At 40.4% G+C, this 23839-nt stretch overlaps 1 protein-coding gene across 3 annotated transcripts in view; it reads left to right on the forward strand.

Moving 5' to 3' along the window:
* Positions 1 to 20735, forward strand: part of hivep2a (HIVEP zinc finger 2a) — a 47270-nt gene extending 26535 nt beyond the window's left edge. For all 3 annotated transcript variants that reach the window (XM_053488094.1, XM_053488103.1, XM_053488085.1), the window contains 7 exons: positions 5727 to 5831; positions 11535 to 16479; positions 16652 to 16803; positions 17224 to 17399; positions 17579 to 17674; positions 17756 to 18675; positions 18812 to 20735. In XM_053488094.1, coding sequence (XP_053344069.1) covers positions 11770 to 16479; positions 16652 to 16803; positions 17224 to 17399; positions 17579 to 17674; positions 17756 to 18675; positions 18812 to 19483 — 6726 coding nt within the window. In that variant the 5' untranslated portion in view covers positions 5727 to 5831; positions 11535 to 11769 and the 3' untranslated portion in view covers positions 19484 to 20735. The remainder of the gene's footprint in view (positions 1 to 5726; positions 5832 to 11534; positions 16480 to 16651; positions 16804 to 17223; positions 17400 to 17578; positions 17675 to 17755; positions 18676 to 18811) is intronic.
* Positions 20736 to 23839: the final 3104 nt, after the last annotated feature.

The following is a 23839-nucleotide window of genomic DNA, read 5'->3' on the forward strand; positions in this document are numbered from 1 at the left end:
ACTAGCCGGTGTAGTCATGGCTGAGTTTTTTTTTGTTTTGTTTTTTTCTAAACTGAGTTTTTATTGTTCAGGTGTTAGTAGAAGGTAATTTGGTGTAGATATTGTAAATGTAAGCTGAGAAATTTACTCATTATCCCACAAAAATACAGATTTCCAAAAGCAAATAGAGATACTTTCTCTGAAGAAAATGTGAGTGGTGGTTGTCTTGACAAAACTCTTATAAAACGTTTATAATGACAGTCTACGGGATCAGTTGCTAAGGTGTTCTAAGTGGTTGCTACGGCGTGGCTTGCCAGGTTGACAATGATCCTGAGAGACTGACTGGTTGCCGGAGTGGAATGAGGCCACCCCACGTCTCTATGGTTAGGTTAGGTTCAGTTTTAAAGTTCCTATGGAAGTTACTATAGCAGGGAATGCAACTGTGAGCACTTCCTGTTTCAGTGAGTAATAATCATAATCATAATATATCATATATATATATATCATAATATATCAGTGGGTTAGATTTGGTTATACCCTCCTGCAGGGTATGTTCTGACACAGCTTGCAAGCCTCTTAAAACAGGGAAAATTGATATTTCTACAAAATTCTTGCTCTGCGCTAGAATCCGACAAAGTGGTTTGTCATGTGTATATTATCAACGTTCCCTTTTGATCATTAGATAACTCTTGTATAATGCTCTATGGAAAATATTAAAGGACATACCAGGATGAGTAAAATTTTTAGACTAAATAGAAATGGTCAAAGTTTGTAAACTGTACTGTAGCCAGCCAGTAGAGGGACTCAGAGATATTTGTGGTTAAGGAGAAAAAATTCATGGTCAGTATCATGACAGCGATTATATCAAACAGTACCTTGGTAATTTCTCAGCATTAAAAGATTTTTTGCTTAAATTAGAAACGAAATTGCCATTCGTTCTGATTACACTCATGATGAGACCTTGTCATGAACTTCCCTTTTTGCATGTAAAAACTCGCTGACCAGTTGGTTATCTGGTCACATCGGAAAGTGTTTGTGAATTTTGTTTCCCTTTTCTCTAGTAGATGCTTCATTTATTGTAGTTTGAAGTTTAAATTCTGCTTAGGAACCGTAGGAACTGTGAAGTTTCATTTCATTGCTTTACCTTATTAGCATAAAGTTAAACTGAATAACTGGTTAGAATTAAAAAGAAAAGAAAAAAAACACAGCCAATAAACAAGGGTCAAAGAGTTTGGCAAGCTTTGAGTTGGACATTCCATTATAAATCTCATTGCCGTTAGAGGGATGGTCATGTCATGCAGGAAGTTCTTAGACACTAAGAATAAAAATAAAAGTACTAGTAGTGAAAACCGAGTTGAGTTTGTTGAGATTAAATAAGGGACACGATACCATGTTCTTGTGTTACCTGATCAATCCAACAGTGAAGAAGGGGCCAGGGGTAGCTCAGTGGTTAAGGCATTGGACTACGGTTCGGAAGATCCCAGGTTCAAACCCCACAACCACCAAGTTGCCACTGTTGGGCCCTTGAGCAAGGCCCTTAACCCTCCACTGCTCAGATGTGTAATGAGATAAAAATGTAAGTCGCTCTGGATAAGAGCGTCTGCCAAATGCCTAAATGTAAATGTAAATGTAAGAAGGAGGTATGTTATCCTAGAGTGTTTTGTTCCTCAAATATAAGTCACTGCCTCCACCTCAGAGTCTGTGGATTTTACATTGGTGTTGTTCTTTCTGACTTTGTGCCTCACTCTTTTCAAACTGTTTTCGTTGAAGTGTGTTTAGCACAGGGATGCTATAAAAAAAGACACCTCATACAGCATATGTCGCTTCCAGTACGTCTGTGTACATGTGGGCTACTGGAGGACATTAATTACATGCCTATAAAGCTCTCATTATGACCAGGCACTTTTGTGCCGAACTCCTGGTGCTGTACTTAAACCCGAAAAAGAACTGTGTGTGTGAGAGAGAAATTGGAATGAGGGAGAAAAGAGAGAGAAAGGAAGAGAGAGAGAGAGAGAGATTGTGGAAAATGAACAGACGGGACTGGATGGTTTTTACAGACTGACTCAGAATGCTGCTCAGCGCCAGCTCTGTTGCCTTGTATAACAACCCCAAAGATTGGCACGGATGGTACTCTTGACTCATGCAGAGTCTGGTCTTGTTCTTTGCAGAAGAGTACGCCAGGAAGAGAAGTGGGCAGACTCGCTTCACACTGCTGAACTCGGTGACCTCGGCATGTGAGATATCTCCATATATACTAGAAAGGGGAAAAGCTGGCTAACCTTCTCATCATCCTGGTACGAGTGTTAGACGTTTGATTGTTTTGCACCATGTGATGGCTTCTTCTGAGTGCTCACAGTGCAGACAGGAAACGTGAAGAAAAGCAGCACTTGAGCTGCACATCGTGTCCTGACGCAAATACCACTTCCCCCGTTCAGTCTGGGTCGCAGAGCTCGCGTTACAGTAGCCATAGTGTATGTGGAAGGGGAGGGGAGTGGGGGGGGGGGGTTGTGACGGGGTGAGAAGATGACACTGATTAACCCACACTGGAGGCAGCCATCGTACTGCCTTGTACTGAGTGGTTGCGGCTCTGTCATTAACACCCATTAAGCACCATGTGTCTCTAAGTTGTCACAGGCCAAATCCTGTTCCCTAACATGCTGATTACAGGGTGAGTGTGCCCGGATCTTCTCCTACACCTGCTGGACCCTTCTGTGTGCTGTGCGGGATTACGTGGGATCACATTTTATAATTGTAATATGTGGGGAAACTCAGTTTCCCAACCAGCTCGTACTGGGGTCATGTGTTTTTATTAGGGCTGTCTGTGTTATTGTCTATGGTGTTTTGAAATGCATTAATGCAGGTGAGTCTGTACTTCCTCTGTGTGATGCAGGGTGAAAGTCAGAAGGATGGGAAATGCAAATTCTACAACCGGAAATCAGAAAAAAAGGGAGTACACAAAATTCGAAAAGTACACTAAAGTACAGGAAGTCTGAAGAACAGAAAGTATAGAAAACAATTCTAGCTCCAGTAGTTGGAAATGCTGCACAGGAAATTCTAGGACCAGAATGAAAGGAAGTGAAGAGTCCTACAAGTCTACTAATAGTTTAGTGTAATACTTGTTTTTTTTTTTTTTTTGAATGTGTTCTCTGATATTCTAAAATAAGTCACCGATTATTAAAATAAACAATGAGGAGAACACTACAGTGTTCTACTGTCTTCTTGTGCAGCGTTGGCCCCTGGATGACTTGTGGAGCTGAGAATCCAAGAAGCTGCGGTGTGGGTGAGGCTTAAAAGGCTCTCCACTCTGGGAAAACGGAAGAAAAATAATGAATAAAAAAATTCCTTTATAAAGTGAGACTTTGCTTTCTTCTTTCAGCCCAGTGCAAGTTTTATTTCAAAATTTGTAACTCTGTAACTCTATTCAGCCTCAGATTGCTGAAGTTGTTTTTCGCCGTTGTTACAGATCCTGTCCTAATATTCGGTTTAATATTACCAAGCAAGAGACAGTATTTCTAGGAAATTCAAGTTCCCAGCTCTAGCCGGGAGTAATGTGACTCTAGAACGCCGGCGGTTGGGAAATCTCGCCAGCTCATAATAAAACCCGATCCTCTGATGTCTGCTGCAAATTCCACTCGTATGAATTCATCTCTCAGCTGTGCTCTTTCCATTGAGCTGGGAGGGAGGAAGCAGAGAAGTGTGAGGGAATGGAGGAGAGGATGGAGGGTGTTACAGTACGTGCAGCTGGAGAACATCAGTCAGCTGATCAGATTGTTGTGATGCTTGAATAGAATCTCAGCACAATCTCTAGCTTTAAACACAGTTCAGAAGGATAGCTGTCTCCTGGGTCGGCCAAACCGTTGTTCAAAATGGTTTCCTGATATAAATTATTAATGGGAGTCATTAATTGTGTGGTAATTACACTGTCTCAGAACACCTAGAGCCACGAAATGTATTAATGTGCCACCCAGGCAGTGGGGTCTGGAGTATTTATTAACACAAGTTAATTATTCATTATGAAGAAGGCAGATGGAGTGAATGCAGAAGGTTGTAGTTGTGGGTTAAAGTTTTGAATGGAAGACTGGAGCGTGGTTGGATTCTGTATAACGTAAGCACTAGAATGCTAAGCAGTAAAGAAATGGAAAGATGGTGAGAAAGACAGCCAGAGAGAGAGCATTATGAAGACATGAGGAGTCAGGTGCATTTGACAGGCAGCATAATGGTTCCTATGGTTGTACTGAGAAGTGAGGACACATTCATGGCAGCGGCGGCTCACCCCAGGGCTCTTCCTGTCCTCTGATACAATTAGCCAACTTTCCTGTAATTACTTCACGTTAAATTTTCATCAGTCTGAATAATGTTGTGGAAGCGAGGCACGAGGAACCTGGACACCATGATGAATGGTTTCCATTGGAGTTAATGGAGATTCGGTATGGGATCGGAACTGATGTTCTTCATCAGGAAGGTGAAAGGATGTTCGTGTTAGGGTAGACAATCCCACAAGACATTTTACTCAGGGATTATTATGCCCTTTTAGTCGTAATGATCAATACAGGTCATGATCATGAACAGTGCTGTGGCATTAATCACCTACGTGTGACTCAAGGTGAAAGATGTTCCAGTCCTGATAAACCCAGTTTCCTGTGTTTACTCTGGCTGAGCGCCGACGCAGATGGTGATGCAATGCCACAGAAATCTGGTGTCTTTTTTTTTTTTTTTTCTTGGTGCACAAGCAGCAGACTGCACTGATCTTTGTAAGATCTTTAATCATGCAGGAATGTTCGAACTGTGGCTGGATGAGGTGACTCTGGTTCAAGAAGATCAAGAGGAGTACAGGCTGGTTGGAGAAAGTAAACCAGATTAGGGAAATGAATGATTTATCTTGATTTATCAATATATTGATGAAGAAGGCTTTTTGGTCATTTGAAAGGTTGGAAGATCTCATGTAATTTGCTGCACAGACGTGTGAACAGCCCACCAGATGACAGATTTTAAGTATTAAAAAGTTAACAATGATCAGCGCTGCAATGTTACCTGCTGCATTCAGCGCTCCAGCACTCCAGTCCATCTCCACTTTATGATGGACTGGTTTTACACCCAGGATACACTCCTGCCTTGCTGAAACAGGATATTTCTTGTCAACCATATCTCTTTCAAATAAGCTGAATAATAATGTGCACCTGTGCTAAAGTCAAGGTCCTATTTTTTTGTAATTTGTTTAACAAGTTAACATCTTCCCTAAAGTGTGTGTTGAAGCTGCATATTTTACTATTTAGTATTAACCCTTAAAACCCAAGCTGCACAGATACATGCCGGCAACTCGGCATAGGTCAGTGATGATTAAAAACAACGTGGTTGTGTGAATTTGTGGTATTTCTTTGCCTGTGTGACCCAGTTTCTAATTTTCTGCGTGTGTTAATGCCCCTGCTAAAATAACCCTTAGATAATACATTTTTCACACCGCCTCTTTATTTCATTACTTTTCCAAATGAGCTATATGTAAATGGACTACAAATGAGCCATACCCCTCCGGAGAGCAGGAGGCCTGAGCAACAAGCTAGGGGAGGGGCTTTTCTTATGTGACGTCACAAAAAAGGGACAAAACCCAAGTCAAAATAACCTGCAAGTTCAATGTAACAGCAAAGTCAAATGTCTTCAATAACTTTCATATTTAAAGAGATTTTTGCTCCTTTTGAGAGGGTCATTTCTGCCTTTTGATGAATAAATCTTCTCTCTTTGTCTCTCTCCAGTGGTCTGCGTAGTCTCAGCATCCTGGCTAAAGGAACCTTCCTGGCCTTTTCTGGTTCCTCCACGTCACTTGTTTGCCCAGGACTCAATCACACAGTGCTCTTCAGGTGAGTTTCTTAAAATGGTTTCTTCCAGTCACAATCCAAAGCCTACATTATGAACACGATCATAGAGAAGGAACATGTTCCAGAACATCTGGTGAGGCTGGTAGCTTAGACCACATGCCTGCCAGATGCAGAAGGGCATTGTTGATAGACTATGATTTGCTGATGATGATAAAACTCGTGGTTTATTTGTTCGGCATGGTCAGGATTCATTTTGAAAAGGTTTTATAGATGTAAAATATCACAAATCATCACAGAGTGCGGCTCCACTTTTAACATAAAAGGGGGAAAAATACAATAGCCCTTTTATTATGAGATCTCGCAAAACTCTGAGAGTGACTCATATCCATACCTCCTGGTCTTTTAAACTGCACATAAGAACACAGGTTAAGACCAAACTTCATGCTCTAGATTTCGAAACAGCGATAGACGAATTCTTAGAATTCTTTTAACCAATCATAAAACCAGAAGGTGGGATTTCTTATCCTCACACATGGGAGCTTGCTAACAGTTTTGTGATCTTTTTAAAATGGCTTTGACAATAATCATTATTATTTATAAATTGCTTAATTATCTATAAATCTGGTACACAACGATTTGAGGCTTAGCACCGTACTCTGGGTTTCTAACTAATCCTAGTGAGAATGAGTTCTTGGAACCATTCAAAATGCAGAATACTTGTGATTTCCTAACCTTACACACAGATTTCCTAATTGTTTTGCAACTCCTCTACTATGTTTGAATAGTAATTTTATTTACAAAGAAATCAAATAAGCAAAAAGTAGTGGCTCTTCTTACACTGACCTAGATATACAGTACAGTATCCTTTCTTATCTCTTTTACTTCTGTTATGTCTCTCTTGTATTTTTTTTTCCCCTCATATGTCTCTTAAGAGGCTCGGTAGGATTCAGAGCACCAGGCCACCAGACTGTTTGCTCACCAGATCTGTAGCTGTTAACCTTGGACAGTGACTACAGCTGTTTATTTAGTCTGCTCTGGGTTAGAGGAGCGGCTGTATCACCAGACACTAGAACTTTTCCTCTTGAAATTATGGAATTTACCTTGTCTTGTGGAAATCCTTAGGATTTGTCCCTCGGTTATTAGTCCACTTTTGGGTCCTTTTTGTTTTTCTCTGACAATGTTAGGCTGATTTTCTGATTTGAGGGAGGAATGTGTGCCCTGGCTTATCAGGGGTTAAACATGTGTAGCCCACAGGCTAGACATTGTGTTTGAAAGCATTCAAGGCTGTTAGGATCAGTAGGAGTCTTTTTGATCGTTCTTTCAGGGCTACATGCTTTTAAAAGTTTACAACCATCATTCTAACACCAAAAAAAGAGAGAGTTGGATTTCATGTCAATGAAACATAGTGCTAAAAGAGAGCCAGAGAGAGAGAGAGAGAGAGAGAGAGAGAGAAAGACGGTTAGTCACTGCCTTTCCAGCTGCTTCCCGACATTTCTGCAAAATGTTGTGGAAAATTTAATGAGGGCGAGCTGCTTTCAATGGCTTCAGTCTTACCCAGTGGAAAGTCTTACCATATACAATTAAGACCAACATGAAGCCTCACTTTTTCCTGCTTTCTTTTGCCCCCTCCCCCCCCCCCTTTTTTTTTTTTGTTGAGCGATGCTCTCATGCTTCATCCTGGCAAAGTGTACGTTTAACATGAAACAAGTACACTGTAAAACATCAGTTTTATTACAATTGTCTTTAAGACGTCACTTAAATAGACTCGATTAGCAGTAAGAACATCTCCGCGCTCTCTTTGCACCTGAGCAGGCACTTTCTGAATAGTGTTAAAGTGTTCCAGTGTTAAAGATCCATAACTATGACTTATTAAACTGCAAGCCAATCAACCTGCAGCACGACAACAGAGACACTTCTGGGACTTCGTGCCACTTTGTGTCATTTACAGACTTACGGTCCTTCTTTAAAATGTTCAAATGTTTTACTGCGGCTAATCACTGTACTGTGCCTGAAGGCTCCTACAAATGTCAATCGGTTTCACACCTTCAGAAATTTCATCACAAGTCCTAGATTGACTTGAATGGCCCTCGTATTATTAATGTACTACAGTATATACATTCCTTAAATCGCTTTTTATTGCATATTCATTACTTCTACACTGATACTCACCTGTCTAAAAAAATCCTTTATGCTAGATTTTCATCTTTTTCTTTAAAGGTGTGTGTGTGTGTGTGTTAATGCACCAGCATTTTTAATACCTTCAGCTCTCATTATTTTCCTCTTTTTTCTGAACATGTTGTTACAGTGTCTTTATAAATGAGCTACTGCTGAGCAATGCCCCTTCAAAGCAAAATTTGTATATAAGTTGTCCTATAACATGATAAAAAATTATGTTTCAGTACGATTGATTTGTCATGAACATTAAAGACAATTTAATAAGAAACGCTGTCAGTACTTCAAAGACATTCATCAAGAGAATGATGAGTTCAAAAGAACAAATAACATTAAAACAAATCTTACTGTATATACAGTAGCTCTCCTTTACCAGGTTTTATCTTCAGGACGTCCAGGAACACATATATGTACAAGTGTAAGCCTTCCTGTCTATCGAGCAGTGTGGAAGTCTTCTAATGATTTACAGACCTAAAGAAACACCACAGTGTGCAATTGTTCATAGCTAATGAGATAGTACATCTCATCTTATGTTATGGTGGAGAAAGAAATGTCTATATCATCATCATCATCATCAATGACAGAGTATAATCAGAAACAGAATCGGTTTATTGGCCAAGTATGTTGACACACACAAGGAATTTGATTCCAGCTGTTAGTGACTCTCAAATGTTCAGTCATTTATAACAACACTGTACATTTTGTTTACAATACATGACACTATCTACAGGAAATACACAACATTTAAGAGCTGTACAGTTTGTTACAGGACAGCAATGTACATAAAGCATGATGAGGATTCCATTACTTGTCACACGCACCTTACAGCGAAGTTTTTTTTTGCCCAGTCCCAGTTCGAAAGCGGGGGTCAGAGCGCAGGGTCAGACAGGGTTAAGGGCCTTGCTCAAAAGCTCAACAATGGCAATTGGGCGGTGCTGAGGCTCAAACCCCTGACCTTCCGGTCAGTAACCAAGTACGCCTTAACTGTGAGCCACTACTGCTCTGAGTGTACATGGTAGTGTAAAGAACAGTGCTCTCACATATAAAATGGATTTTTTTTTACTATTTGTATAATACACAATACACAGTACAAGAGTAGCTATGAATCGCACAAATAACAGTATGCGAATCACATATTGGGAGGAAGTGATGACTGACCGTTCTTCCAATACAGTAGAAGAGGTTATCAGCATTGCATCATATCTCTGCACAAATCCCAAGCAGATCTCTATTTTCCCCCTCCTCTACGTGGGTATTTAGGCGTCTTTTGAGAGCAAATGTCCATCATTTGCCTAAATGCGAGCATGTTGATGTGCCCCTCTTCCGGCACATTCACTCTTCTTCCCTCCTGCCTCCTCCTCCTCCTCCTCCCAGCGCCTGGCATTGCAGCTGGGGGATAATTGTGTATTCGACCAAATGTCTTGAAGGGCTGTGTGGTGCGCTGCTAATCCGGCTGACATCGTTCCCGGCCCACTCTGACCAAGTGTTGTGTAACTCCCCCCCTTTCATAACACAATTCATCAACAGCATAACTCTGCGTGTTATTCATGCCTTCCCCTCCCACACAGGAACTGTCACCCACGCTCCTCACCCCATCTTGAGATGGCTGTGGATGCTTCCCACGCATACTTTCTCTCTCTCTCCGGAGCGCGTACACACAAATACAAAAACGCTAATATGGTACACTCTCTCTCTCTCTCTCTCTCTCTCTCTCTCTCACACACACACACATACACACATACATATCCATGCTCTCCTGGCCACGGCGTTAAAAATACCTCATCTTACTTAATTGCTTCCTTTCTGCTCCACATATCTCACTGCGAGTTCTTTCTCGAGTTTTTTTGTCAGTCTGCTTTGTAGCTAAGGAAATAAAACCGAGGGCTTTTTGCATGGAATGTGCAATATTTTTAGTTTTTTAACTGCAAAGGTTTGTAACGTCCAATAGCTGACCATCTGGATGTGATTAAACCTGGTTTCCCTATCTGTGCTGGTCTCCCTCCCCTGGTGCATGCCATGCCTCCTCTAGCCTAGCCTAGCCCGGGGATAGGTTTGTGCTTCATCTTGCGGGTTCTAATGAGGACTCAGCAGGACACTCCAGGTGGCTGTCCAGGTGGACATCCCACAATAACTGCAGTTTTGGGGTTGCTATGATCCAATCCTCTAGCTATCACAATTTGGCTCTGGTCAAAATTAAAGGATACCTTAAAGGATATTGTTAATATGTAGGCAATACACGAGAGTCTGGATAGTGTGTTGTTACAGCACAGGCAGGATTGCTGCCTCTTGCAAACCTCTTGCAATGATAATTGCATAAAGAAATCAAGTTCCCCAGTTCCCTAATAAAGTTCCTAATGCCTGAACTACCCCTCAGATATAATACATTTTTATACTTCACATTCCCTTAATTTTATTCCTTCTCCAAATGTACCATTTCAGTGTCCATGTAAATAAGTCACTGCCGAGCCACCCCCCCCCAGAGAACAAACGAGCTGAGCAACAAGTCGAGGGAGAGGTTCTCATGTAAAGTCACGTTTTAAAAAATCTAACTGGCTTGTTTAAACCCCAGCCAAAACAAAATTGGAATAGCACTTTTTTGTTTGTACACCCACAAACACACACACACACACACACACACCGGAAACCCATCTGAATGTCAAAATGTGACTAAAAGTCAATATGTGTATAATAGGTCACCAAGAATTGTTGGTTTATTATAAAATTGAATGTGGATGTACACACTGCATTTCCTTCCCCTCTCTTTCTTATTTATCATTTCTAAAATTCAGTATGCACAAAGCACAAAGCTGCTATACATACCGAAACCCACTACTTTGTGGGTTCAAACTCATGGTTCTTGGTTTGCAAAAGCATATTTTCCTGTGTCAGGAATGGAAGAAACTGAAAACAAAACAAACAATAAGTTAAAGTTTCAGGTACTATAAAAACCACTGGCTTTTTTGCTGTGCTATTTTTAGTACTCCAGCCCCCAGACATCGCCGTCACATAGTTTCCTCACTGTTTCACTGAGAGGTGGGGGAAAAAAAGCAAGTAGAACATGTTCAGCACCATGCCATCACAAACACTGGGTGTATGTAGGCTTTCAGGGACTTAACATAACCCGAGAGTTTAGAGTAGAGTGTAATATGTGAAAAAAAAAACTAAAAAACATTCATTCCGTGTTTACTTTTAAACCTTTGAGGAGGGAAAAAAAACACAACCGAGAAGTGAACATGGCATGGTTTCTTCATAGCTTTGCCTTTAGACACCCACACACATCTGACATTAACGTCACTTGTGTTCCGTTGGCTATTTTTAGCCGTTTGTGTCTTTTTAGAAAATGAGTAGGCACGGGTGTTAATGGTGAATTGAGAAAGAGTGTCAGTTCCTGTGTTTCATTTCATTGACTAGATGTAACATGCTCTTTAGAAGAGCAAGCTGTTCACAGGACATTTAATATATTTAACTTTACAAATCTGCAATAGCATTCATATGTTAACATATCTTTAAATGTTTAAAATGTTGTTTTGATATATTAAAAATAATTTTTCTCTCTGTTGTTATTTTTTGTAGATACTTAAGGAAAACTTGAAGGGGCGAGAACTCGGCGTGGATAAAACTACATATATATTCAATATAACCATGCCAAAAGAATAAACTCTGGAAAGAGCTTTGGCTGCTGGTTAGAAAATGGAAACTGAGGACCTTTTGTTTACATGGCATTGTTAGTAAATCACCTGGAATGACGATATATTTGAATGTGATTGAATAAACAGTACCTTGAAAAACTCGACAGAAGGACTAAATAATGGAGCCACATGGAGCAGCTGCTGGACAAAAATGCAGCAAGGAACCACGTGAGAAAACCTCCTTACAAAGAAAGTGGGTTTCGGAGCCCTGTGCTGGCACAAAGGGAAGCGCTTATGCAGAAAGTTTGCAGAGCGGTATCACTGGGACGGTTATTGCAGCTTCTGGAAAGCTGCACATAAGCACCGAGACTCAGTCATCTGCAGAATTTTTCCCCAGGTCTTATTCCTATCAGTTACAACACTCATACCCACAGCAGCCCATGCAGAAGCCGTTCCTTAGTGGTACAAAGTCGCAACCTGGTTTGGAGCCCCATGCTTGGCCTTTCCCAGGCAAACTGCAGTCTCTGCCTCAAGATGATATGTTTTCCGCACACTCACGTTCTCATGGAGCATTCCCCCGTCAGAAGTCACCCAGTTTACCTAGTGCTTTTTGCCAGTATTCACAGTCAGGTTCTGAGCAAAAAGAGGAAGGACATAAAAAGGAACAGAAACCCAAAAAGCCAGGGAAGTACATATGCCAGTACTGTGGAAGGGCTTGTGCTAAGCCCAGTGTGCTTAAAAAACACATACGATCGCACACAGGGGAACGGCCTTATCCCTGTGAGCCCTGTGGCTTTTCGTTTAAAACCAAGAGCAATTTATATAAACATAGAAAGTCTCATGCTCATGCTATTAAAGCAGGACTGGTTCCATTCTCTGAGCTGGCAACTCGCACAGATATAGATCAAGCATCTTCAGTTGGTGAAACAGAGGTACAGTCAGATGGAGATCAAAGTACTGACACAGATGAAGAAACTGCAGAGGGGGCCATGTACCCAGAAAAAACTAGCTCCATACCCCAGATATCATTTGATTCTGACAAAAGCACTTTAGTCAAAGGTGGAGAACCAGCATACGCAGACTCAGCAGAAGAGATGGCCGTGGCATCGATGAAAGTGCCTATCTTAATTGTTCCTAAACAGGGGCTAATGTCAACAGCCATAGAGTGTACCCCTTCCAATATGAGAGGAGTGGTCCAGGGAGATGAGTCGCATACTGTCAAACAGAGACTTGCTTTAAGACTCACTGATAAAAAAGGCCAAGACTCGGAGCAATCCCTTAATCTGTTAAGTCCGCACAGTAAAGGTAGCACCGATTCTGGCTATTTCTCTCGTTCTGAGAGTGCTGAGCAGCAGATTAGTCCACCCAACACCAATGCAAAGACTTACGAAGAGATTATGTTTGGACGATCTTGGTATTACAGACCAATTACCAGATCTAGACATCCAGGGACAATTGGAATTCCTGCTACTGTTAGTCCTGACCAACAAAACAAATCTGCCATGATAGAAACAGACATGGGAAAGATATCAGAGGATCGCATATTCTTTAGAGAAACTTATGCAGAATCGCAAATGGTTTCAGGGTTTGACCCAAAGCAATACCCCCGAGGCTCCTTCCTGGAAGCTCCTTCTGAGACAGGTCCACTATTAAGAAGTAACTCAATGCCAACACCATCCCCTACTAATCTTAATGTTCCGTCAGCTCTGAGAGGGAGTCACTCCTTTGATGAAATGATGTCTCCAGACGATGTATTTTATCCAGGGGCAGCTGGTTTAAGAAGGCTGAGGAGACAGGCCGCTTTTGAGCATGGGGAATCCGAGAACTATGGAAAGATGGGAGGTCAGTTTTCAACAATAAAGATGGGGGAGAGGGAACAGCTGATGTCAGAGTTCAAAGGCTCAGGATCAGAACTTTCCTGTCCTGAAATGCGGACAGCATATGGCAGCTGCGGTACGAAGTTCGGAATGCCAGAGGTGACCACAAGAAAACGTCGGAAAGAAAAGAGTGTTGGTGATGAAGAGGACTGCCCTGGACAATATGATGACATGAAAAATGTCTCTCTGGAAACTTCTGGGGACTATGATATAAAACCAGGAAATCAGGAAAGTATACACACAGGTAGAGGACCTATGTATAGTGGTTACAATTCATTGGAAAGTTTTGATAAATCTGGTCCAGAGGATGTTGTACTTGTTCAAGATACAGACCGAAAGGCTGCGGGCAATGTAATATCTGTTATTCAGCATACTAACTTGCTAAGCAGGCCAAGCTCATTTGAAAAGACTGAGTCCATTGAACATCAATCTTATCAGCCAGATAAGCCTGTCAGCCAACTCTCTGAGCAGTCTGACCCTGAGAACATTGATGATGTGCAGAGTCCTGATTCTTTTTTGAGGTCTGAGAGCATGGAACATCAACAGCAAAGTGACAGTGAATTAGCATCTATTTCACCCAGTCAGCAATATCACATGCCCCACAAACTTGTACGGCAACCCAACATTCAAGTACCTGAAATTAGAGTCACAGAGGAACCGGATAAACCAGAAAAAGAACCAGAGGTGCCAGCTAAAGAGCCAGAGAAACATGTGGAGGAGTTCCAGTGGCCACAGAGGAGTGAGACTCTGTCCCAACTCCCAGCAGAAAAACTGCCCCCGAAGAAAAAACGTCTGCGTCTTGCAGACATTGAGCACTCATCTGGGGAATCAAGCTTTGAGTCTACCTGTACCAGTTTGTCCAGGAGCCCAAGTCAAGATAGCAACCTGTCTCATAGCTCAAGCTTCTCAATGTCATTTGATAGAGAGGAAAGCATGAAGTCAGTGTCACCAACCAAGCAAGATGATTTCTGCAAGCAATCAGAATTTTTAACTGTACCAGGGAGTGGTCATTCTTTGTCAATACCAGGTCATCACAAGGAGATGCGTCGCTCCTCATCAGAACAGTCCCCTTGTGGTTTACCTGTTGAGGTGCCAGAAACTCGTAGCAAGTCATTTGATTATGGAAGTTTGTCAACCAATTCAAGACAAGGGGAGTTATATGCCAGTGCATCATCCATGAAGGAACGTAGACGTGGATATCTGGTTAGACAGGCATCTTTAAGTGTCTATCCTGAAGTTGTACCTCAGGAGCAATGCTCTGAAATAACTATTAAACAAGAACTTTCTGACCGCCATAATTTACCTTCTTCCTGGCAAGGCACCACACCTCTACCCACTCCACCCTATCTTGTGGCTGGAAGTGATCTATTAAGACAAAAAAGAGGATCGTATCAGTTGCTACAGCAGAGCATCAGTGAAGACAGCCAGTCAGACGACTTGCAAAAGTCACCACGTTTGCCAGGCCAGCTGTCAACAGACAGTGAGGCTTCAATACATGAGCACATGAGCCAGGATGTAATGCAACACTCATCACTTCCGAGTAGCTTGGGATCATTACCGTTTTGTCAGACAGTTGTCTGGTATAGTGACCCTACACGACCCAAGCAGCACCAGGGTATCCATCAGCTACAGAAAGTACATATTCGCCCACCAACTTTAAATAAATCCCACCATCCTCTTCATCAAATACAAGTACACAATGAATCCAATAGTGATGGGGTAAGTCAGACTTATCCTTACGTCTCAAGAGCTTCTCCACAAACTATCAGTACTTCATCAAAACTGCTCACTACAAACTCAGTTTTCTTAGAGCAAATTCATCCTGGCTTTACCACTCAAAATATAGGTTTACAGTCATCACACTCTGGAATGCAAGTTCCCGTTAGAATTCAAACAAATGTGCCATCATATGGTAATGTTATGTACACAAGTGTTTCACAAGTTGTTGCAACTCATGCTCAGAGTACTACTTCTCTCAGATTAATAGGCTCAGACAACCCATCTGCCAGCTCACTTATGGGCATATCTCCAAAACACCCAACGGGGTTCAGTTTATCAAAAATATTGGGCCATACAGAAGGATCTTTGCAATATCCACTTTGGAAAGTTCCTGAAGCATTACCTGGAAGACTGAATACTGGCATTCCATTGTCCTTGACATCAGGAACCATTTCAACCACAGATGCCTCATCTAGTATTGGAGGAAGCAAAAGAATGCTCTCACCAGCCAGTAGTCTTGAACTTTTTATTGGCACCAAGCAACAAAAACGGATTAAGGAGGAAAAGATGTATGGTCAAATAGTGAAAGAGCTAAGTGCCGTTGAACTAAGTAATTCAAGTGCACCAAATGATGGAGATGTTTCGCCACAGCCTGATGTTTTAAAGAGAGACGACTCAGTAGATGATCTGGAGAGGATGTCCTCATCTCCACCAGCTAATTACCCATCTATGTTGTCCTCTGCACCTGATGTGCCACACAAGGAAAGCTTTACCCCACCTCTACAAATTGTGATGAAAACATCTAAAAGAGCGGAGTCCCCAGAGGAGCTTGATGTAGACAACTCCACTGCAGAGGACACTCAATCAATGATCTCTTCAAGCGACACTCAAGATGAACTGAAGCAGACCAAGATCCCGGTGAACATGTTGGTGCAACTTGCTGGCAGTCAGGGTGGTGCTGTGTGTGGGAGCACGCTCCTGCTGACTGACCTAGCAGATGTTGATCAGTTCTTTCAGTTTCCCAGTCTGCGTACAACAACAAGTGTCAGCTGGTGCTATCTAAATTACACCAAGCCAAACAATGCTCAAACAACTCCCTTAAACTCTGTTTATGGTTCTTGGTGTGTGAGCTCCTATAACCCAAACCCCCTCAGCCTCAGCACCAAGGCAACTCTGGCATTACTCTGCTCCAAACAAAGGAGAAACACTGAAACGTACACAATGGCTGCTATGTATCAGCCAGGGACTGGAAAACTTGTCTCATCCTTGTTGTGGAAGCAGAAGTTTGAGCAGGTAATGAATTCCCAAAGCTTGATAAGTCCAGACAACAGACTGAATTTAAACTCCACATACTTGAGTGTAGATAGTAAACATGCACACCAGTTCATTATGTATTTCTTAATACTAAATTATTCTTGCTAATATTTGGAATTTCTTCATGTAGTAATTTTTGTTACTTTTATAGATGAAGCCAGAGCTTGTGAAGCTGGATATCGGCAAGTTGGGAAAGAAAATTAAAGGTGTGATGTCAAGGGACAGAGTGAAAGAAGACCACGGAGAGAAGGAGGCTTCGTCAAAGCAGGCTGAACCCACACGCATAAAAATTTTTGAAGGAGGGTATGTTAAAATTCATGTTATTATTATATAGCCTTATACAGTGGAACCTTAAATTGTGAGCATGATTTGTTCCGGAAGAAATTCGTTCCATAAGGAATAATGTGGACACATGGACACACACACACCCACTAGCTTGCAGGGGGGTGGAGGCGGCTGCTGTGTAGGACAACTTTCACACACACGCACACACACAAACACACACACTTAGTTTACTCAGTTTTAGAATTTTTAGTACTTCATTTATTGTCCTGAATACATTTAATTATTTCACAAGATATATGGAATAATTCTGGTCAAATTTTTCGACACATTAACGCATCAAAATTAAACATTTCAAATGGCTAAATAAACTTTTAAGATATTTACGTTATGTAAAAGCAAACAATGTAATATTAATGCATAACAATATGTTAATTTCAGGTACAAATCAAATGAGGACTATGTTTACGTGCGGGGCCGAGGTCGGGGGAAATACATCTGCGAAGAGTGTGGTATCCGCTGTAAAAAGCCAAGCATGCTGAAGAAACACATTCGCACACACACTGATGTTAGGCCATATGTCTGCAAGTTCTGCAACTTTGCTTTTAAAACAAAAGGTAGGTCTTCCCTTTCTGTGTATGGCAAATTCCTTTTGATCCAGATGGGTAGTTTAAAGGGCATAAGTGTTTAATTTAAAATAGTAATGCAGCTTTTTATTTAGAATCTTGCCATTAATAATATATAAAACTACCATATAATCTCCAAAGTCTTTAAACTTCTCAAACTCTGGTTTTAGGAAACCTAACAAAGCACATGAAGTCAAAAGCCCACATGAAAAAATGCTTGGAGCTTGGGGTGTCCGTGACGTGTATAGATGACGTGGAGGGAGTTGGTATGAATAAGTTTTTATTCTGCCATTATGTGATGCATATTAAGCTCTAGATGCCCAAATTTACTTTTTTTTTTTTCTTAGATACTCCTGAGGAGATCCAGAAGGATCCTGGAAAGATTGGCCTATTGGAAATCATGACGGAGCACCAATTTTCGGATGCTGATGATTCAGAAGGGGCTGAGGAAGATGGCGACGAGGTGGATGAGGATGAAGATGATGATGATGATTACGATGGTGATTCAACACCAAAGACATTGTCTCGAAGCACAAGCCCACATCCATATGCCATCCCTTCGAATTCTGTCACTGCAATTGCTGCATCAAATGACACTGGCCCTGATCTGCTAAGCTCAGCCCACAAGCAACCACTGCTTGGATATTATTCAAGTTTGCCTAGTATTCAAATCACTCAACTCATGGTGCCTGGTGAGAAAGCTAGCGAGAGCCAAATGGCAGGATACCAGAAACTGCTTCAAGGAGCTTTGGGAGAAGACCCTAAAACCAGGTTGGAGATGCCTCGGTCCATGGATGAAGCTCCTGGTTTGTCTCCAGACCATAGCTCATCTTCTTTTGAATTCTCCCCCTCACGTCTGTCCTCACCTAGCTGTGACTCCTCGCCTCTTCGAGAACCTTCACCACGGTACTTGTCCCCAAAACGCGACCTCTCCCCACGGGGTCGTCTGTCACCAGGAAGAGAGGCTTCACCCCTTAGACCTCTGTCTCCCAGGAGGGAAATCTATAGAAAAGATGTGTCTCCAAGGAGAGACATGTCCCCCAGAGGCCTCCTTTCACCTGTCTCTCATGCAGGGTGTCCAGTTTCGCCCCCTAGAGATCTCTCTTGCAGACGTGAGCTGTCCCCCAGAGGACGGTACAGGGGTGTGCTCAGACCATTGTCTCCAAGAAGGGCACCTCACAGTGGACCTTGGACACTGAATCAGCATCCTTACAGAGACATTGCTTTGGGGGCTCAGAAGAGCCGAGGCCACTCAGAAATTAATATGGTAAGTGACTGTTTTATTGAGTATTTTTTTAACATACATTGAGTCTAGTTAAATGAGCTTTCAGTTTTCAAGACAGTCTCCAAAAACAATTAATCATAATTTTGTAGCAGCTAATGCCCTAATGACTTTTTTTTAGAATCAGAGGAAAAGTTATGCTCAAGGAGACAGAAATAGCACAGAAGCTCTCTCTACGCACCAAGGTCTGTTTAGCCATCTTCCCCTCCACTCCCAGCAACAGGTTCGTTCACTTTTACCAATGATTCCAGTCGGTGGAATCCATATAGTGCCAGGCCTGTCCCATTCCACGCGCCTTCCTCTCAACACGACACCTTCAGAGGAATCTGGCGAGGGGTCTTTGTACTCAGAGAGTTGTGACCCTAACGCCACCCAAGGTCCAGACGATACAGCTCACCCGAAAGAGATGGCACTGTCCCAGACAGCTATAAGTTCAGCAGCCTCACCGTCTTCTCAGCAGTCCAGAGATAATGCTCACAAAGAGAGCAAGCAAGAAGAAGGCATCCTGACGTGCACTAAGGCTATTGCTTCATTGCGCATTGCCTCAGAGGAACCCTTAGGAAAGGTGGCTGGTTCCATCGAGCAGATCCAACAGCAGACGTCGTCTTGTTCTATCGCTCAGCCAGAGAGTGCGGTGAGCGGGGTACAGAAATTTAATAGCTCAGAGTTTAGGCACTCCAGCACAGAAACTGATGTGTCTCCTACATCCAACGCTCCTGCGGAGAGGTCACTTGGTCAACAGGGTCAGGGCAGGAGTCCGCAAACAGCACAACAAACGACTGACAACAGCTGAATAATGTTGCAGTGGAGGACAGTACATTACACTTGTATGTTTACACATACACAGTCACACTCATATATTTGAGTGTACAAGTACCGCGTAGCATGCCTTTTATAACCCGGTTTGCTCTTTTAAACTCTGGTTCTTTTTCTTATTTAAACTGTCAGAGAATAACCTATATGTTAACTTATACCTGTATATGAGCCTGACCAAAATTGCTTATGTCTGGTACTCTAAAATGTACAGATCTGTGTGCCTTTATTATTAGTTTTTTGTTTGTGTTTTCAAATTATGCTTATATTCTTATAAGCATATAAAAATGTAAATACGTCAAAACTTTGTGTATCAGCTTTGTATTAAATGCAGGTCACTGTCTTTTTGTCTTTTTTTCAGATATGATGTGAAGTATCAATATATGTATGGTTGCACTAAAAACATATTTTTATATGAGTGAAATGAAACAGCTTTTGTGTACAGCATCAATTCTATAATAATATTTATTGTATCTTGTTTCATAAATTGTAAAGAAAAGTTTTTTCTTAATGTTGTGAATGCCTTTGCTAAGTAAAAGCATGGATTTTACTATTGCATAATAAGAAGAACAAAATATGTATACTGTAAAATGGCTTTCTATTAGACATATTCGTATACGTCAAGCCAAACTTGTTTCAATGAGTGAGGTTATATATATATATATATATATATATATATATACATCTTTTTTTTTCTTTTACATTGGCAAACCAGATCACACAGTATGGTGGACGGTAGCTTTACCACCTCTTTTACAGTCAGCTAAATAGGCTACACACTAGTTGTGATATTGCTGCTCTGTCACGTAGAACTGTCAAGCATTAAAGTGAATCAGCTTGTTGACTTGTTCACTTAATTTGGGAAAAAAAAAACATTCTGAAATGGTTGCAAACTCATCATCATGTCACTTTCAAGTATTTGTTTTATCAATTACAATGGGGAACATTCCAACACACACACACACACACACACACACACATACATACATACATATATATATATACATATATATATATATATATATATAGGATTTGAGCTTTGAAGGAGTTCATTATGGCCCATGCCATTAACTTTTTTTTTGTACAATAGTTAAAAGTTGGTAAACTCCAATTGCAACTCTTTACAAATGCACTTTATATTTCTTAAACCTTTCAGAAAAAAAATTATGCTCATACTATATTAAAAGAATTTTTAGAATCAAGACTGATTAAAGAGGAAGCGTTTAACTGGAGCCAGAGCACTCCCATGTGTAAATGTCTCATTTGTACTGTGTGTATTTGATCTATGTTATTTACTCCTTGGACATTTTTTGTCAATAGTACCTGCTATTCACTGTTAAGTGTATTAATATGTTAAAAGATACCTGAGGTATCAAAAGCATAAATCATTGTAACGAAAGAAAAAGACATATGATATACATCAATAGATTACTTTGTGATGTCAGTGAAGAAATACATTATCATACACAATTGACAATAAATGATGATACAAAAATTATAATAATTACAAAAAAAAAACTTCTGGATCGTGTTTTTGAATAAATGCAAAACTATAAAAAAAAAAAGTTTGTGTGTATTTGATGCTACTACTATAAATTAATATCTATTAGTCATCAACTATCAAGCATTCTTGTGGTGCATATAACTTTTTTAAATATAGTTTTAATATACATATTAAATATTTATATTTAATATTTAGCAGTCTTTATTTGATCACTTTTTAATTCAGTGTCTTTTCTGCAAAGAGAAAATAAATATATAATTTAATCTAGTCACCTATTGTATGTGGAAGTGTGTATATATATTTTTTAAATAGTAATTAAATAATTTTTTATTAATAGTCATAACTGTTAAGTGACTTAGGTTTTTTTTTTTGTTGTTGTACAAATTCTGTACTTTAGTTAAAGTAGCTGTCCTCCATTCCTACTCGTGAAAGTGTACAAAACTCAAAACTCGTAGTTAGAGTCCATTCAAACGCCCCCCCCCCCCCCCTTTCAATCATAAAGCAACCATATGGTATTAGACATATTCAAACCAAACTTTGTAAAAACCGGGCTAGACTGGAACCAAAAAGCCCTGGTATCACTACAATCCAGACATGGTATAGTCAGACACCACTCAGTGCATGTCAAAATATTTAAATATCATGGATAAGTTGAATTTTTTTCCTAATTTAATTTTAAAAAGTGAAATTCTTATACTAAAGGTATTCATATTCTTCAAAAAGTATTGCTCTCGAAAATAGTGATTTGTCTTTCTCTCAGTTCTCTGAATGTGAACCTTATGTAAAAAAGGAAAGAAACAGGGACTTGACATACAGGATGTCACTTTTAAATGTAACAAAAATATTTTCTCCACTTTTTCTACTGTACATAGTGACCACCTATCAGAGCAATTTGGATCACAGCATAATGAGACCAACCCAACCAAAACATGATTCGCAGATTGATGCAGGAATTTGACAGCAACATGCACCAAACAGCTTGAGAGCGTATGGTAGATCTCGGAAAAACTTCAAGTGGATCAGCTTATGAACACATTTAAAGTACTTTTTAATAAATCTATAGATACAATTTTGACATGTCAATTTTCATGTGTTTTTCAAAACCAGCACAGGATGGAAAGATTACTAATGAAAACATTTGAAGGCTAACGTGCTAGCTAGAACAGCACTACAGGCATGGAAAAGCATGGAAAAAATACAATATTATATAGATTAGGCAATCCTTTTTTTATCAATAACAGTTTTCTCCTTCAATTTTAATTAAAATGCAATAAACAACAACCAAAGCAAATTTATGTTTTTTATTTATTATTACAAAATATTTCGGTACAAGAAAAAATTATTGATCGAAAAACACATAAGAATGATTGTCATTTAAATATCATGTGTTAATACACTATATGCAGTATGTACAAGCAAAACTTCTAATTGCTGATATGTTTAGTCAATAAATTTCTTCTTTTTCTTGTTTCTTCGCTTCTTATTGTTCCTGAAAATTGTTTTCAACGTTTTCTGAAAAAAAAATGGAGAGAGGTTTTACTTCACGTACATAGTGTGTGTGTGTGCGAGAGAGAGAGAGAGAGAGAGAGAGGGAGAGATAGCTTTGCTTTGCTCTACAAATGTAAAATTTCATAAACCTTTTGTACTCTTTATTCCTAAAACTGTGGTGTGATGATAAATCTAAACATGAATCAGTTATAAAATTGTTATTCTTGTGTATCTCTTTACTGATTATCAGCATATGTCCAGTTTTAATTAAAGATCCTTACCAGTTTGTGACCAGTTTCTCTCGCCTTCAGGAGAGCATCCATTTCGTCAACCTACAAAAAAAACACACACATTATATGCATATGTCACATATCTGTTAATTAAAGTAATATGCAAAATTGTGGGTGTTTGTGTGTGAGTGTGTGTGTGAGTGTGTACTGTACGCACCCTGGCACGCAAACGCTCAGGATCTCCAATCATGTCCATTATTTCAAAGATGTTCTCATTTTGCACCAGCATCCAGGTGATCTTATGGGCCTGACTGGGGTGGACTTTCTCAACCAGGGGTAAGAGGTGATTATCTGCAGAGAGAACAGAACGAAGAAAGAAAGTGTGTGGGAGAGGGAAAGCAGATCGTGATAAAGCAAACAGTCTGATAGGTGGCACTCGGGCACCAGGCTCTTTCTGTGTATTGGTAATGTCTAAGAAAAGCAAGAGGAGCTGAAAGCAGGTGCTTGTAGACGTTTGTTCAGGGGAGTGATGAAAAGCACATTAAAATGCTGCGCTGCAGAGCAGGACTGTGTGTGAGAAATATTTATGTTGGTGTGTGGACTGTATTTGTGTATAGGAGTGTGAGACTCACATTTTATCCGGACCTGGTCGTCTATCGGCGCAGACTCCAGCATGTAAATCGTCAGGTAGTGAAAAGTATCTACTGAAAGATTTTTCGTCCCAGTCCAGTTTTGCTTTTACAAAGTTTGTTTGGGATATGTCAAATATCATATGTTTGCTAAAATGTGTCACTTCTTTTAGTGGAACTTGGCCACCAACACAAGATTTGTTTGGTCTGGCCACATTACATTGATTGAACTTGTTGGTTACTAAACAAAAATTAGGACAGGGATAGCTTAGTAGTTAAGGCATTGCACTATGGTTTGGAAGGTCCGAGTTTCAAAACCTAGCACCATCAAGTTGCCACTGTTAAGCCCTTAAACTAGGCTTAAAAATAAAACAATCTATAATTAATTTATATTGTGGAATTGTCTGTTCCTTAGTGAGAGTGGGATGCCTTAAAGTGAGAGTGGTGGTGAATGCCACTTCTCAAAGGTCTCATGATATGCATTG

The sequence above is a fragment of the Clarias gariepinus genome, chromosome 2 (genome assembly GCF_024256425.1).
Source record: "Clarias gariepinus isolate MV-2021 ecotype Netherlands chromosome 2, CGAR_prim_01v2, whole genome shotgun sequence".
Classification (NCBI taxonomy): Eukaryota; Metazoa; Chordata; class Actinopteri; order Siluriformes; family Clariidae; genus Clarias; species Clarias gariepinus.